The sequence below is a fragment of the Gopherus evgoodei genome, chromosome 6, assembly GCF_007399415.2.
Source record: "Gopherus evgoodei ecotype Sinaloan lineage chromosome 6, rGopEvg1_v1.p, whole genome shotgun sequence".
Taxonomy (NCBI): domain Eukaryota; kingdom Metazoa; phylum Chordata; order Testudines; family Testudinidae; genus Gopherus; species Gopherus evgoodei.
The window spans coordinates 47,283,255-47,301,634 of NC_044327.1; the positions used below are offsets into that span (position 1 = coordinate 47,283,255).

The 18,380-nt window shown below is 38.6% G+C and overlaps 1 protein-coding gene across 4 annotated transcripts in view; it reads left to right on the forward strand.

The window, feature by feature from the left end:
• Positions 1 to 18,380, forward strand: part of DAPK1 (death associated protein kinase 1) — a 131,032-nt gene that overhangs the window by 99,703 nt on the left and 12,949 nt on the right. For all 4 annotated transcript variants that reach the window (XM_030566655.1, XM_030566652.1, XM_030566653.1 and 1 more), the window contains exons 17-22: positions 919 to 1,116; positions 4,629 to 4,727; positions 9,846 to 9,923; positions 11,637 to 11,859; positions 16,078 to 16,266; positions 17,575 to 17,772. In XM_030566655.1, the coding sequence (XP_030422515.1) occupies positions 919 to 1,116; positions 4,629 to 4,727; positions 9,846 to 9,923; positions 11,637 to 11,859; positions 16,078 to 16,266; positions 17,575 to 17,772 (985 nt within the window). The remainder of the gene's footprint in view (positions 1 to 918; positions 1,117 to 4,628; positions 4,728 to 9,845; positions 9,924 to 11,636; positions 11,860 to 16,077; positions 16,267 to 17,574; positions 17,773 to 18,380) is intronic.

An 18,380-nucleotide genomic window follows, 5' to 3' on the forward strand; every position in this document is an offset into this window, starting at 1 on the left:
TAAAATATAAGCTCTCTAATGGATTATAAAGAGAAAATTGGCTGCTTCTAAAAGTTGCTGACTGATTTGTTCAATCATATTGGAAATAACCATTCCATTATTATGTCTGTCTTCATGTAATACCACTTTATTATATCTGTTTATCTGTCCATCACACTTTATGGCCGACACACATTCTTTATACAGAAAATAACTGAAACATTGACTCTTGTAACTGGCAGTAAGCTATTCATTTTTAAAGGACAAAAGGCAATGGATTTATCACTTGCCTCCAATACCTTGTGTCAGATAAAGAGAATAAATCATTTGTTTTCCAACGGTCTAAACTACAGCTTTTTAACAATTGCATTAATTCAGAATTATTTTTTCCTCTCATGACTGGTATTGAAGAAACCTTGAGTTTCATTGTTTATATTAGCATACTGGTCATGGTAGTTATTACTGTTATTTCTGGAGTTTCTATTGCGTTTAAACAATGCTGATCTCAAAGGTCTGCTCCATGCCGCTGATAAAACATTTTGCTTATAAGAGAATTAAATGGAATCACTTTTGAATCCTGCTACTCTCCCACTCCCAAATTGTTTCAGATACAGAAGGAGCTGCACTACTCAGAAGCTACCGTTCTCTAAGCAGATTGTGTGACTTTTGCATTGGCCACCTTCTGGCAATAAACACTGGCACTAATATCTCTTAGCCACCGTACCACTTTCAGGAAAAACTGTTGATTTGTTCTGAAATAGACTTGTTGTGCTAGGAAAATAAAATTGTTATGGCTTGTGATCCAAAAGGCAGGAAGATACACGCTACCATTATTACATTACCACACATCTGTGGAAAAATAGTTGAATTTGTATAAATCACTTCATAATGGTGGGATTTTTTTTTTAATATGACTGACCAGTTATCTTGTGATTTCAGGATGGACACATAGCCCTGCATCTTGCAGTGAGAAGATGTCAAATGGAAGTAGTTAAAACTCTCATCGGTCAGGGATGTTTTGTAGATTTCCAAGACAGACATGGTAACACCCCTATGCATGTGGCCTGCAAAGATGGGAATGTCCCTATTGTGATAGCACTCTGTGAAGCAAGTTGTAATTTGGATGTTACAAATAAGGTAAACAAAAAACAACAGTGCTGGTACAGAACTTCTGTTAAATATCTTACCTTTTTGGGAGGCTGAGCGTCTCTTAATTTATAATAATTATTGTGTGTAAATCCTTTTATTTTTCAAAGTGCAAATAGAAAACCTTTTCAAGAACTTAAAAAGATAGAGCTGTAGTTAACTTTAGAGCAGTTGAGATAATTAAAAATCCATGCGGAAAGAAACAAACCAAATTAGTTGCATCAGCAAACTTTTCTGTTCTGACCTAATGTTAATATATGTGCCAACATGTTTGGTAGTATGGCTTTATTTCTTGCAGAAGATGATTAGGCAACAGGGAGTGGATGGAATGCTGTATACTTCATATTCTGTTGGTAGTCTAAAGGAGTATTAAATTAATAAAGATGATTATTAATAGTTATGATTTACTTATAGAACTGATAACAAGTACTTCTATATATTAATAAACCCTCCTTTTGAATTACGAGGAAAGATTCTCTCATACAGCTATTAAGTGATTTAAATCATCTTCAGATTCCACCACCAATTAAAGACAAGCATTGTGTTAGTGCAGGGGTAGGCAACCTTCAGCACACGACCCATCAGGGTAATCCGCTGGCGGGCTGCGAGACATTTGTTTTACGTTGACCATCCGCAGGCATGGCCCCCTGCAGCTCCCAGTGACCGCTGTTCACTGTTCACAGCCAATGAGAGCTGCGAGAAGTGGCAGACTGCAGGGACATGCTGGACATCACTTCCTGCAGCTCCAAATGGCTGGGAATGGCAAACCATGGCCTTTGGGAGCTGTGGGGGGCCTTGCCTGCAGATAGTCAACGTAAACAAAATGTCTCAGAGCTCACCAGCAGATTCCCTGCCAGGCCGCGTGCCTAAGGTTGCTGAACCCTGTGTTAATGGATTCATGTGACATTCATGTTTTAAGCCAATTTTTATGAAGTTAAACATCAATGATACTTGAAATCAGTTAATAAAAATATTATTGGCCATATTAGTGTTTTCCAGAGTTGAGGACACTAGACCAAGTACTGTACCCTTTCAGCAACTTTTTTGTTTCACGTAGGAACTGCACTTAATCACAGAACTGGTTAGTAAATTATACCCCTCTAAAACAACATTTATTCCACTGTTTTTATTACAGGATTATTGCTAATTAAAGGTGAAAAATTTTCATAAAGTTGTAAAAAACCCTTTCTGGTGTGAAATTTAATAGCCTGTATCTAATAGTCAAGTTACTAGTGCTTTGTTGGCCCCTCTCTTTGTGATAGAGCTGAACGGGGTATATGAAAAGCAAATACGTAATACTTAACAGGTTCAATATTTTAGCTTTCTGCCTAGAATCATTCAATAACAGTAACCCACTTCCAGAATTTTTCCTGTTGCTGGTTTGTAAAGCTTTAATGTCAGCCATTAGACTTTGCTGACATACTGTGTGGCTAGTGCTTGGTATTTTGCTTTGAATGTCTAATTATGAAAAGGTGGGAGAATACTGTTTTTATATCCCACTAAGTTTAAAACAATTAATTGTAGAGGTCTTTGTGCTGCTGTTTGTGATTCATTTATTTTAAAAGGTGTGTTAAGTTCTTAGAAAAACATAAAAGTATTCTTGTAATACAATATTACTAATTGTTTCCATTCATTACAAAAGTTCTGTGATCTACTGTGCTACACAAAGCTATGGAAGGTGGTGGATTTTTGGCTTAAAAGTCTGACCCAGTGCAATCAATATTTTTTTTAAATCTAAAGATCAGCAGCTGCCATGTGGAAAGCTTATTATAATGAGCTCTCCACCCCCTAGTGTTAACTTAAGCGTAACTGATCAGGCAATTAAATGCAGATCCATGATTGAGAACACATTTTTGGGAAGGTGGGTTAATACAGCCGAAGGCTGGATTAGCACCTCTTTTCATGACTGAGAATATTTGGCTGGCCTCAAAGAAGTAGGGTAGAAAAAAATAAACACCTAAAATTAAATGGACCAGGAAGCCTTCCACATATGGTTAAGGATTTTTGTCTTGTTACTCTTTAAGGCTGTAGTAAACTGTGCGAGTGGAATGGACTTTGGATTCCAGGTCTTTAGAAGAGAAGAGCTCTCTTCATATAGCATACGGAGATAGTGCCATTATCTTGAAAAACAAGCCCTACTGTGTGAACCAGTTAACTTAATGAAGCATTTATCTTGTGTCCACAAATGACATCTACCAGTATAAATGCAAGATGCTGACTTGACATATGCCCTAGAGTTTAATATTGATATATTTGTGGGGGGAAGGAGATCTTTCCAGTTAATTTTTTTTACTATGTAGAGACTTTAAAAGTAATAATCCTGGAATCCTGTTACTACAATAAAAGAGAAAAAATGTTTACTTCTGAGAAGGAAGCATTTAGAGTCACAGCAGAGAAATTTATAAAAGAGAGAAAGAAGATGAGAGACAAGTTGATGCAGAGAGTAGATACAAACAGAAAATGTTCCAAAGACAGGTCTATTGGTATGAACAGAAGAGAAGGTAAGAATAATACGAGGACCATTGCATTAGTGAGAGAATCAGGAACAACTAAGATATGGGAGTGTGAGACTCTTACAAAATAATAATTTAATACTGTAGAAGGTAAAGACGAGAGAAGACAAGCTAGCAGACTGCTGTGGTCAGGAGGACCATGATTTCATTCAGAAGTCATTGTCCTCCTGACAGCAGGATAGTACCACTTTTATTGGTAAATCCCATATTTCTATATTCTTAAAAATCGTCCCTGTATATTCTAGATCCTAAATTACTATCTAGACTCTCTTGACTCTATGTCCTTACCTTGTCCATTCATTTTCTGATTTTCAAACTCTCTGCTGTCTTCCACTTCCACCACCCATCTGCTCTAGTCTTTTTAGTGTTTTCAGAAAAGTTTTGGTTCACGGTGCTCCTCAGTGTACTCTGCTCTCTTGCAGGTTTACAAATACTGTTACCCTATTCCTTGATATTCTTGCCTGTAGACGTTTTCTGTCACTGGCATTCTCAGGAAGCGGTGACCTTTTGGGCTTGCAGAGCAGGCATCTCCTTAACTCCCCTCCTCTTTTGTTCACTTTGATCAATGTGTGACTGTGGAGGAGAATCCACCGCTGCCAAGCTTATGAAGCCAATGTTGCAGGAACAGGCATATTTACCTATTCAAACTTCTGTTTAATGTTTCTGGAAGTCAGAGAGAAATCCTCGCTCACCAGTGAAAATTGTAGGGCATTTCACATAAATGTTGTAGATCTGACTTATTTAATTAAGTGTCCCATATTCAAATCTTATTTTTGATTAAATCAGACTTTAAATTAGTTGTGCTCAAATTTTAAACTTTGAGTATAAAATTAATCAAATGAACCTTATTTTTTTCCAGTCCTTAATTGTGTAGGTACATATATACAGTAGCCAGGTGGTGTGAGTCTAGCATAGAATAAACATATCTGAAAGTCAGGCTCTCTGCACATCATCAACAGAAAGTTCACCTATTTTTTCTTCCTCTCTTAGTATGGACGAACACCTTTACATCTGGCAGCAAATAATGGAATCCTTGATGTTGTCAGGTACCTCTGTCTCACTGGTGCCAACGTAGAAGCTTTAACCTCTGTAAGTATAACAAATGTTATGTTGCTTACTTGGTTTGCTTACAGTAATAGAGCATCACTTTTGTTTTAAATTTGTTTCCTATTACAATTGTATTTTGGAACAGTAAAAATTCTGTTAGACTACAGTACATCACTCTGGCTTGACAAATCTTCTCAGTTGCCCATGGACAGATGCAGCCTACCCTGATAAATAATAAATTTAAAACAAATTGAGATACAGAATCATATACACTTATCCACAGGACCTTAGCTGAGAGTTATTTGTGCTGCTCTGTTTTCATTGAAGCACAATTTTAGCCATTTTCCCTGCAAGTCTCATACCTGTATAAACATTTTTAAATCTTTTTAAGAGATTTTTTTCAAAAGGTTTTCATCTTACTGCAGTGAAAAGAATATTTCATGGCATATATGCGTGGGTGAGTGAATGGGTGAGCTAGCATTCAGATATACTTGTAAAACAATTACTGTCTGTCATGTTGATCTGCACCACTGCTTCCATCAGCACCACCTAAGGTATTTTTCATTCTCAGAAGGGTTGAGAAGTGTTCCCTTGATTAGCATATCCAGGGGAGTGATGAAGAACAACAAGCTATCACATAACATTGCCCATATATTTAACAAACAAATACCATTCGTCTGCAAAAGAAATACAGCTGGATCATCCTAAAATACCATGTGGACCTATTCAGCATGTCTTATTCCTGCTGAAGTCCATTTTGGTAAAAGTCAAGTCGTAATTTGTGTAGCCAGGAGCCCAATATTTTTCAGAGCTCCCCTCTTATAGAAATTACACCGGAGATTGTGATAAATGAGATTAAAGAAAAAAATGTATCTACTTGTTTGTTTTGTGAATTTGACAGCACTTGGCGTAGTAGTCCAGTTTCACTGTTTCCCTCTATATTCAGCTAGCTTGTTGATATCTCCAGTTTGTAGTGGCACAGGAGAGAGAAACATTTAAAAGAGAGAGGGTGAATGCAGTTGTGCCAATTTTTATAGTTTTACAGGGCCTCAGACATATTTAATACCTGAAAATAATTTTTTTATTAACTATATTTTGTTTCCAGTTTCCTTTATTTTTTCCTGAATTCATTATTTCTAATTACCAAAATAAATGCATAAACTGAAGCTGTTTCGTTTCAGCTTATCCTCATTCTCCTATTTTATGGAGTACTTGATTCAGTATTTGTAACATCAGCATTAAACACCATGGAAGTGATTGTGATGTAGCAAAAGTTTATCTACCTGTAGAAAATTACCAGTTATATTGGTATAGCTACACCTCTACCCTGCTATAATGCAACCCATATAGCGCAGTAGCAGCAGCAGAGCTCTAGCTGCTCCGGCTGCTGCAGGGAGCCCAGGGCCCTTTAAAGCGCCACTGCAGCCCTGCCGCCCCTACCCCGGGGCTGTCGCAGGAGGGCTCCACTGGCAATTTAAAGGGCCTGGGGCTCCCCGCAGCGACTGGAGGCCGGAGCTCTTTAAATCACCGCTGGAGCCCTGCCACCCCTACCCCGATATAACGGGGTTTCAGCTATAACAGGGTAGGGTTTTTTGGCTCCCCACGACCGCGTTATAGCGGGGTAGAGGTGTATCTGTGTGGACTGGATGTGCTCCTTCCAGAAGAGGCGTTCTTGTTTCCAGTTAGCTTAGATCTCTTTGAAAGTGATGACTCTAAGGTATGTGAATTGTGATGACTCTAAGGTATGTCTGTGCTTAAAACACTACAGCAGTGCTGTTGTTACACTTCTGTGTAGAGTCTGTCTACGCTGATGGTAGGAAATGCACCTCCTCAAGAGGTAGTAGCTAAGTCAACAGAAGAATTCTTCCATCGACCTTGTGTCATGTACACTAGGGTTTAGTTCAGTCTAGCTAATTTCTTGGGTGTGGATGTAAAATCCTAATGTAGACCCGGCCTGAGACTGGCAGGAGAAGCTGACTGATTAAACAGGAGAAACTGCTGTTTGTGCACAATTGTTGCATGTTGGTGGAAAGAGGGAAGTGGAGAGAGCATGTGGTGGTTTAATGATGTTTCTATTTATTTATTTTTTTAATTTACTGGAGTCTGATATTAAATTTGTGTAAGTTCCTAATGATGGTTCTCTGTGAAGCTTTTAGTTAAATTCTTTTCTGAGCACCATTTTTCAGGATTCCTTAATGCCTAAAACATTAGCTTAGGGCTGGAGCTTGGTAATTTTTGCAAATTTTTATTTAATTTTGAAATTTGAGTGTATAAATGTTTTTAGTGGTTTTGAGAAAATCACTCACAACCAGGGCTGACTCCAGGGTTTTTACCGCCCCAAGCAGCAAAAAGGGAAGAGGGAAAAAAAAAACAAACACGATCATGATCTGCAGCTCTACTGCCGCTGCTTCAGTCTTCTGCGGCAACTTGGTGGCCGGTCCTTCGCGCTCCAAGAGTGAGTGAGGGACGCACCACTGAAGACCCAAACATGCCACCCCTCACCGTTGGCCGCCCCAAGCAGCTGCTTGCTGGGCTGGTGCCTGTTCATGCACCTGGAAAATGCCATCAGTTCAGATGTTTAAAAACAATAATAATAATTAAAAAAGGGTGCTGCATGCACACATGGAGTTTGGCGTCTTATTGTTCCTCACATTATCTGGTATCTTCTGGAATTTTAAATGCCCAAAGTGTTTAAGTTGAATAATGTATGTGCAAACATGTAACTAGCTGTTTGCATCTACAATTACCAAGTTTGCATCAAAGTTTGCAGTAATCGTGCCTAAGGGTATGTCTATACTGCCAAGTTTCTGTTCCACAAGTTATACCGCTTTTACTAAAACGCTAGAATTAAACCACTGTTGTGTGTCCACACTGTGCTCCTTTTGACGCTGGTAGCTATCCCACTGTGCAACTGATCACAGGGTACTTTGGGAAGAGTTTGCAATGCCTCATGGGGCAGGCACAGCGTCAGACAATGCAGGTTTCCCAATCCCATTGTTCCATGGGCATCCTACTACATTGCCAGCTGCTTTTCAACTGAAGGTGGGGAGGGAGGAGTGTGTGTGTGTGTGTGTGTGTGTGTGTGTCTGAAGTAGGAGAGAGAGTGAGTATGTTTGTGAGGACAGAGAATGTGTCAGCATGCTGTCTTGTAAGTTCAGAGAGACAGGAAGAAACCAGTCCTGAGACAGGAGGAGGGGGAAACCCCATCATCAGGCCCCACCTCCCTTCCTGGGCTCTCTGCATAGCGCGCACACATACACTCGCGCACACCTATGTTCAACAGCAGGAACATTCCACATTAATGGTTTACTTTGTGTCCCGGAGCAGATCAGCATGCAAGGGCTATCAGAAACAGTGTTTTGAAAGGGGAGGGGATGCATGTCTCCAGGGAACAAAACAATGAGCAGAGCAGTCACTTGAGGCATTACAGGACAGTTCCAGAGGCCAATTATAGCACAGAAAGCAATCAAGTGTCTACACTGGCAATAGAGCACTGGTGCCTCTGCGCAAATAGCCTTATGACTCTCGTCGAGGTGGGTTTTTTGCAGCGCTGCAACTGAGGAGTTTCTGTGCTCAAATTGGCCTGGCAGTGTGTACACTTCAGCACAGGGCTGGCTTTAGGACGTGCAGGGCCCGATTCGAAAGAGCCGGCAGCGATTGAGCTGCCGCCGAAGATAGTGGTGGCAATTCAGCAGCAGCTCAATCGGTTGCCGCTGTTTCCAGCGGCACTTCGGCGGAGGGTCCTTCCTCGGCAGCAGTTGTCTTCCGGGGCCTTATCTTGTGGGGCCCTGTTAGGCATGGAGCCCGATTCACAGGAATTGGAGGAATTGGCCTAAAGCTGACCCTGTGTCTGCAGTTTTGAGTGCAGAAAGCTGCTTTACTGTGCAGAAACTTGCCAGTGTAGAAAAGCCCTATTCTGCATGCACATATTAAATACTTATTCACACTTGAGAAAATTAGGCCCTTTTTGGATGCCAATTTGCTTAGCCACTGCTCTTCCAGTATCTAGCTCCCTACTTTGTAAAGCATTTGTAAAGTTAGCTTGAGTAGGACAGCCATTTGTCAAAAAACATTCTATTTCCGCTGCATGTGTATATTTTCAAATACATGCTGTACTTCACAGCCAGAAAATGACTGATGTAAGGGAAGAGTAATGTTGTTCCTTATATTTCCCCTCCATTGAATTAGATGTCTCCTTCAGCCAGTAATGCCTAATCCATAAATGGCATATTCTCTGCTAATTAAACCTCAATTGCTCATCATAATCCTTCCTATGACAATGCAGATTTGGCATGAAAAACTGCATGTGATGGAAATAAGGAGTGAAACCCCAAAAGATTTGATTTACCAACAGTTTTTTATAAACATGGCAAAGTTATTTTCTTGTGGGTTGTTTTTTTTTTTAGACAAGTTAAATCGAATCATAAATAAAAAATTGTTTTGCCATCAAACACAGCACAAAAGCAGTACCATTAATAGTCTTAAGAGAGTAAAGAAAGTAAGCAATTTTTCTTAAACTCAGTTCATTTTAAACTGCTGACCTATGAAACAGGGTAATTAAATGTCTTCAGCATTCTGCTCTTAACAGCTTTGCTTTTCCTTTAAAACTTGCTGAAGCTGTTTAAATCACAAGCCCCATACACTGTTTTTTGAAAACCAGATATAGCAGCTAATTCACCACTGTCAATGCTTAATGTTAATAAACATAATTTACCTGCTTTACATAGTAATAAATATGCTGATGCATGTCCTTCTGGTAGCCTTTGAAAACTGTATATGGTATGTAATATGTATATAGATATTTCTGCCATCCACTAATATCATGTATATTTAAATGGGAGAATGAAGAATGATCATTCAGAGGGGAGTACAGGCACTGCTCTAAGTCTCTGAATCCAAAGCATCCTGTTACTGTAATGTCAAGATACCACTTTGCAAAAGAGAGGCCGTTGTTTTGAATTTTCTTATCTTTTATTGGATGATTAAACAAACTAGGGGAATTACAGTTTAGGGGTTAATCCTGGCTGTTTTTTCTAATCCATTTGCTTCTGACCGCGATTTTATTCTGCTACTGCCATGAGCAGAACTGAGCTACACTGCACATGTTTTTCTGTTGCAGACGAAAGGAAATGATTGCACTTAATAACTTGTCTTTAACAGGATGGGAAAACAGCAGAAGACCTCGCTAGAACAGAGCAGCATGAACATGTAGCCAGTCTTCTTGCAAGGCTCAAAAAGGTGAGAATGCATGGATATCTATTTGGATGCGTGGGGGGTTGGGTTTGTTTTTGGGGGGGGCGCGGGGGGAGGGTTGACTGATGTTCTTGGTATTTTAAAGTTTGGGGTAGCATTTTGAATACAAAGGATGAGAAGATTAAAACCTGCATCAAAAGCATTAGTCAGAAAGCTTTACAAAATAATTAGGTAAAAAAATATCAATTTGGCTGACGTGCAATATAGCTATGATGATATATAGAGAGAGAGAGTATGTAAGGTTTTTTTTGTTTGTTTTTTTTCTCATAGATTGCACATAAAAATAAAGGGATCATATATCATGATTGTCCGAGGATCGTATCTCCCAGAGATTTCCCATGGGAAAATGTGGGTGCTCAGAATCTTACGAGATAGGACCCTAAATCTGCAGTCTAGCAATCATATTTAATGAATAGCTGCCAGACTAAGAGGAACAAAATTAGATGTAATACTTCTGTTGAGGTTCTCATCTGAGACACTGCTTCTAGTATTAATTTCCTTTTTCTTAAAGATACAGACATCTTTTTAATTGCTCAGCCTACATAGTCACTGAAGCATGGGTGTAACTGTGAGGATGTGTCCCCCTGACTTCCAGTGGGAGTAGGAGAGGGAGGAAAACAGTTCCTTTCTCACCCCACCTTTCTGCATTTCTCTCTCAGGTCAACGTAGCTCTGGCATCATGGATGTGAAAAATCCACACTCTTGAGTGCCACAGCTCTGCCAGCCTAAGCCCCAGTGTAGAGGGAGCTATGTCAGTGGAAGAATGCTCCATCGCCTGGGGAGGCAGTGTTCTTACAGCAATGGCTATAGGCTGTCTGCACCACAGAATTATGCCAGCATAGCTGCAGCATGGTAGCTGTGCCGCTATCATCCCTGTAGCGTAGACGTGGACTGTGGTTCTTAATTTCTCCTCTACCCTTCCTCTCAATATTTGGGGCAAAATGATTCCACTGCAGTGATGTTGCACCAAAAACTATAGATATAATTAGGGCTTATTGGAATCTATTCTCTTCTGAACATTTCTAGGGCTCATTTTTTTTTAGTTTCATCTCTTCATGTAATAGCTAAGCCACATTTTACTGCCAGTTCCTAGGATTTATTTTGATACAGCAGGAACAAAGTGCAGTGTTTTACCTCCCTGCCTTTCTTTGCCTCCTACTGCCCCCTAACTTTATAACAAAATAACAGGGTATCTTTTTTTATACCTCCCTTTGGGGGGGGAAAAAAAGGGTAATGAAGTTTCAAGAGAATGAGGTACTTTAAAACTTGCTTCTGTCCCCAGAAAGTAGCACAGTACTTGACACTGCTGTTCCATATTAACAATGCTATCTGAATTGTGACTTAAATAAAAACTTTCATGTGCCTTTCACCCAGTTTTATTTGAATTAAATTGTTGCAAGTTTTTATATTTTTTCAGTAATGCTCAGAAATAATTCTGCTTGTTCTAGAACAGCTGAAGTTAGTGCTGATCAAGCATGTTGGGTCTCTTCTATTCATGTCCATTTTAAGGATAGCAAATAAATTGATTCAGAACATAAAGAGGAACATTGCTAAATCCCTCCAATACACTTTGTTCAGGACAATGTATCCCAGAGTATTTTCAAACTGTGCTTAAACTGAAAATGCAGCTTTTAGGCTTCTTATTGGAATTTTTTCTGCATGGTAGTGGATTTAATTTCTGCATTTTATTTGATTTAGGATACACATAGAGGACTTTTTATCCAACAGCTTAGACCTACTCAAAACCCACAGCCGAGAATAAAACTTAAGCTGTTTGGACACTCAGGGTCTGGAAAAACTACTCTAGTGGAATCTCTCAAGTGTGGTCTAATAAGGAGCTTTTTTAGAAGACGAAGACCAAGGCTTTCCTCCACAAACTCAACCAGATTCCCACCTTCACCCTTGTCTACCAAACCATCAGGTATCACTTTAAGGCTTCTGGTTTTATAGCATTTAAAGTAAGAGAATAATTATTTCTATCTTAGTGCTTGTAACTATATGTGAAGCACTGTTGGCTTGATCTCTAAAAGTAAAGATTAGGAGAATGGGTCTTAGGAAACCAAAGCAGAGAAATGGTTTTTATTGTTGGTGCCTGCGCAGAAGGGTGTGAAAGATACAAGATTAGCCGGAGAAACTTTTATTGCATCAGTAGAGGACCTAACCACTTGTCACAACTATTCTGGAATTTTTTTGCAAATGTAAAGGTGTTTAATTCTGTGTCCTGACCAAATTCTGTATTTTGGCAAAATGTAATTGGTCATCTCTGGCCGACAAACATTTTCAGTAGAATATGATACTATCTACTTCCAGTCCTAAACTGTTTGTGTGATATTCAACAACTGCTGCATTCTACCCTAGAAGTGGCTGTACTAAAGTAATAAGTGAATTCATCCCTGTTTATCTCTCATCTAACTGGGAGGTTGTTGGGGTTAAAAGCTTTTTGAGGTTCTTGGATGAAAGGATGCTGTAGAAGTGTTATTTTATCCATTAGATAAGCTTTGTTTTTAAGTTGGTTCATAATTAATTGCATAATCATAAATAATTGGGTTTATCACTTATTATAATTTTTAAGTAATACCTGAACATATTAGGTAAAAGTACCAGTATATAGTAACAGTTTTCATCTTTACTCAACCTTCAGTCAATTTATTCCAAGGATAGGAACTCTGGTGAAAGAACAGGCCAAAAGGTTTCTGGCACAAAGATATAATATATGAATGGTCAATGAATCACTGAAAGAGGCTTTCATGTATTACACGGGAATTACTTAATGAGAGTGGAACGGAAATAGATAAGAAATTATCTGTTCCATTAATCTCAATTTATAGGCCCTTACACAAGGAGATTAAACTATGTATCGAGAAATACAAGTATGTATCTACTGGAGCTAGCACAGGAAGAAGGGGTTTGGGTTTTTGTTTTTCCTATTTTTTTAAATGTTAGAAACCAGTGGGAATAGGTTTTCAAGATTAGACACGGTCATATGAACAAGAGAGATACGGGCCTAGGATTTTTTGAACATATTACCACAGGCTGCTGCATACAAAAACTCAGTCCCATGTAACCATATGAAGTGAGGAAAAATCTTTTTACCTTTTTTTTAACTACCCCAGTTCTGGAAGAAATTGCTTCATTTTATATACAGTACTATGTACACAGTATTGCCTTAAGTAAAAACCTAAGAATGACCTTACTGGGTCAGACCAAGCCTAGTATTCTGTCTTCTGACAGTAGACAGTATCAGGTGCTTCAGAGAGAAAGAAAAGAATAGGGGTATTAACGAGTGATCCAGCCCCTCTCGTCCAGTCCCAGCTTCTGGCAGTCAGAGGCAGACAGCATGTGGGGTTCCATCCACAACCATTTTAGCTAATAGCCATTGCTGGTCCTATCTTATGTGAATTTATCAAATTCTTTTTTGAACCCATTTCTACTTTTGGCCTTCACAGCATCCCCTGACAAGAAGTTCCGCAGGTGGACTGTGTGTTACATGAAGAAGCACTTCCTTATGTTTGTTTTAAATCAGCATATTGACCCCTAGTTCTCTTGTTATGTGAAGGAGTGAGTAACACTTCCCCCACACCTTTCATGATTTTATAGACCCTTAGTCATCTCTTTTATAAGCTAAACAGTCCCAGTTTTTTTAATCTCGCCTCATATGGAAACTGTTCCATACCCCAATCATTTTTGTTGCTCTTGTTTGTACTTTTTCCAATTCTAATCTCTCTTTTTGAAATGGGGCAAGCTGAACTGCATGCAGTACTTAAGGGGTGGGCAAACCATGGATTATGCAGTGGCATTATGATATTTTTGGGTTTATTATCTATCCTTTTCCTAATGGTTCCTAACGGTCTGTTAGCAATGTGGAGTTTGCTGGCGGGGGGGAGTGTTTTGACTGCCACTGCACCCTGAGTGGATGTTTTCAGAGAATGATACATAGTAAGTCCAAAATCTTTCTTGAGTGGTGATAATTCATTTAGATCCCATCATTTCTGTATGTATAGTTGGGATTATGTTTTCCAATGTACATTACTTCTCACTTATCAACACTGAATTTCATTTACTATTTTGTTGCCCACTCACTCAGTTTTGTGAGATCCCTTTGTAACTCTTTACAGTCAGCTTTGGACTTAACTATCTTCAAATTTTGCCACCTCACTGTTTGCCACCTTTTCCAGATCATTTATGAATATGTTGAACAGCACAAGTCCCAGTACAGATTCGGGGGGGGGGAGGGCACTATTTATCTTCCTCCATTGTGAAAACTGACCCTTTATTCCACTTGTTTCCTATCTTTTTAAGCAGTTACTGATCCATGAGATACTTTCCCTCTTGTGCCATGACTGCTTACTTTTCAGCCTTGGTGTGGGACTTTGTCAAAGGGTATCTGAAAGTCCAAGTACATTGTATCAAATGGATCACCTTGTCCACATGCTTGTTGATCCCCTCAAAGAATTCTAGTAGATTTCCCTTTACAAAAGCTGTGTTGATACTTCCTAAACATATTGTGTTCATCCATGTGTCTGATAATTCTATAGTTTCAACAAGTTTGCCTAGTGCTAAAATTAGGCTTACTGGTATGTAATTGCCAGGATTGCCTCTGGAGCTGTTTTTTTAAAAATAAGGTGTTACATTAGCTATCCTTTAGTCATATAGTACCGAGGCTGATTTAAGTGATAGGTTACATACCACAGTTAGTAGTTCTGCAATTTCAAGTGTGAGTTCCTCAGAACTCTTGGGTGAATACCATCTGGTTCTGGTGACTTATTACTTTTTAATTTATCAATTTATTCCAAAACTTCCTCTAGTGATATCTCTATCTGGACAGTTCCTCAGATTTGTCACCTAAAAGAAATGACTCAGGTTTTGGAATCTCCCTCACCTCATCTGCAGTGAAGACCAATGCAAAGAATTAATTTAGCTTTTCTGCAATGGCCTTATCATCCTTGTGTGCTCCTTTAGCACCTCAGTCATCTAATGGCCTCACTGTTTGGCAGGCTTTCTGCTTCTGATGTATTTTAAAACATGTTTGCTTTAGTTTTTTGTAGTGTCTTTTGCTAGTTGCTCTTCAAATTCTTTTTTGATTTATGTAATTGTACTAGATTTTCCAGAGTTTATGCTCCTTTCAATCAGAATCTAACTTGCTTTAGACAGAAATTTTGTACTCCTATAACTAGCAGAGGAGGGTGATTTTTTTAAAAATCAAAATAGTTAAGCTATACAACCCCCACTGTAGATGCTGTTATATCAGTATAAAGTTATACAGGTATAGCTTATAGCTGTACAGGAATAGCTATACCACTATAAAGCACCTTTTATACAGCTATAAATATGGCCACATGAGGGAGTTGTAGTGCTTTAATAATGCCAAATTAAAGCACTACAACTTTTGTGTGTTGGAGGTGAACCCTCATTTTCACAAACTGTTCTGTTGCTTCCATTATTTTGACCCCGCCTGTGTGTCTTTTAGGGGCTAACAGTGCTATAAGGGGAACCTAGAATTTGCCCTTCACACAATTAAACCTTACCTCTAGCACATCATTATTTTTATCATTGGGTAATATAGAAACTAAAATACCTGCCCAACCTGTGGGTATTCTTGAGACCAAGCACGTTAGAAATTGTCTAATAGTTAATGAAAACCTGAACATATCTCTAACTTGGGGGAAAATCTCAGCACAGAGGGAAACTGGGGAAGGTCTCTTGAAAGATGTGAATCAAACACATTATACTTTACCTCTGTTCTCTTTTTTTTTTTTTTGTCTTCCTTATTCCCACCTCTTTGTGTGCTTGCTTTCTTATACTTCCGTGGTTCTCAATATGTTCCTCTTCCTTTTCTCTCCTCTCTCTGCCTCTCTTATCTCCTTCTTTTAAAGCCTATTATGCATAATTCAATCTCTCAGAGCCATTTTGCCAAGATAGGGTATTCTAAGGTACCGAATCAGCTCTAATGAGAGGTATTTTCTGGTTCTGAATCTTGGGCACAAACATTTTTCTCAGCTACCTGGGTACCTCAGATATCCTGGGTGCCTCTGTTTGAAGAACAGATCTTTTTAAATTAAATTTTATGTCCAGCACGTTATTTTGAAATAATCTGTTTATAAACTCTTCATGGTTTATAATATTCTTTTTCATGACTCAGTTTCAGTGAGCATTACAAATCTTTACCCTGGCTGTGAAAATGTTAGCGTGAGAAGTCGAAGCATGATGTTTGAGCCAGGCCTTACCAAAGGAGTGCTAGAAGTATTCGTTTCACCATCTCACCATTCTCACTGCTCTGCAGATGACCAGTCTACAAAGGCCATCGACATTCAAAATGCCTACTTGAATGGTAATGAATTAATTGAATTAATGTGTGTTGATTCTATGTGACTGACATTGGCTTTACTTGTTTTAAATATTTGAATTTGAAATCTGCTTTAAGCATTACCCTGAACACATCCACTAGTTTAGTGTGCATATCTTTTTAAAACTGAGATTATACCTACATAAAGCCCTGTGAAGTTAAATACATTATAAAGGCACCACATACATTGACGAGTTTGTGTATCATTTATAGATACTTTTTTTTAACTACTCATCACAAAGGGTCTTGGGCCAAGAGTGACCCTTTATTACTTGTATGTCATCATAGGTGTGCATGGCGCTTTGTGGGTGCATACTCATTAGACGTGGTCCTTGCCACAAAGACCTTGCACGTGAAACTCTGTTTTTATTCATCATCTTGTCCTATTGTAGATGACCTGATCTTCCCTCAAGTGAAACTCAAAAAAGGGCTAATGTTTTACCTACCATATCAATTGTTCCAGGGTCAAATGGGTCTTAAACTTTTAATCTTGGGTCAGGAAATATATTTATAAATGCAGCTTTGCACTAATAACAAGTGTTGATTATGTGTCGTTATTTTCTTTCAGCACAATCATGTAACAGATTTAGTTTCTAAAATGTACTAGAGCTGTACTGCAGACTGTCAGTAGAAACTATTCCATTGTAAAGATTCACAGCATAGTTGATGCTTCCAATTTTTTTATTTTTTCTAGAGTATTTATAAAATCATTTTATTACTTCATAAAATCACTACTAAATAAAGATGGTACAAGTGCATATGCTTTCAGACAGATTAAGAGAGAGACTGTGAGAAGCTAACACATCTTTCATCAACCGCAAAAATAGATGACAGAAAACAACACACAATGGCTAGTGTTCTTAAGTGGTAATTAGGAGTAAGAGGTGATTCTTAAAGCCCACTCTGATTTGGCAGTAGTTTCAATTTTACAAACCAAAATGGACTGTTTTCTGAATAACCTTTTATCTTATGTTTTTGATACCAGATACCATACGTCACAAAGAAGTAACTGGAGAAATGTTTAGTTGCATTTTCAGGGGCAAGAGAAGGAATGGCAGCTGTTTTTTCTGTAATGTTGTCTAGTGCTCCGTTTTGTTTTCTGAAGGATTTAATATCCATCATTTCTGTACAAAGCCAGGGCTCATTTAATCTGTAATGCACAGTGTCTATGACTCCTGGACACTTACATTTGGTTTCCAGATGTCAGCCCTGGAAAAACTTTGCCTCCAATATTAAAAGAACAGAGCTCTTTAAAGAAGTTTGACCTGTTTATCACTCTGTCACCTTTTACAGGAATTGGTGATTTCAGCGTGTGGGAATTCTCTGGGAATCCTGTATATTTCTGCTGTTACGATTATTTTGCTGCAAATGATCCCACCGCAATTCATATCGTGCTTTTCAATCTTGAAGAACCTTATGAAATCCAGTTAAATCAAGTGACCTTTTGGCTTAATTTCCTGAAATCACTGGTCCCAGTTGAGGAACCCATAGGTATGCCATACTGTGTGTCTATATGCTTTCTGTGGAGGAAAGAAAAAACTTTGTGTTTCCCTGTAACTTTGAGTCCTATTGTGTGTTCATCTTATTGAAATCAACTTTAAACAAAGTTCAGTACAGAGGTGAACTTCTCCCTCACAGCAGAGGGTCTAAACAGGGCCATAAGTACTTAACCCTAATAGGTGTGCTTAAAGCATTGAGAGCCTTTGATGGTTCCTGAATTTCTCCCTAACCCCTTAAACTGAAGTTTTCATATCAAAGAACTACTTTGACATTCTTGTGTACTGTCTGTCTACATACTGGCTCCAAGTACACTGGTTCTTTAAAGCAAGTTTGGAAACATTGCTTAAATTCTATTTAAACCCAACCCCAACTAAATTGGTTTCCAGCACTAGCTGGCTTGGCCAGTGTGGATGGGTCTAAATCATGTTAGAATTGTGTTTTTAAAACTCTGCTGACTTTCTGCATGTGCTGCTCAAACTTGTTTAGCTGGAACTATATTTAGACTTTAAATGCATTTAACTCCTTTTAAGTGTTGGTGTGGATGGAGTCCAATGTTTGTAGTGAATTTTGCTTGACATCTGCTAAGGCTTTGTTTGGTT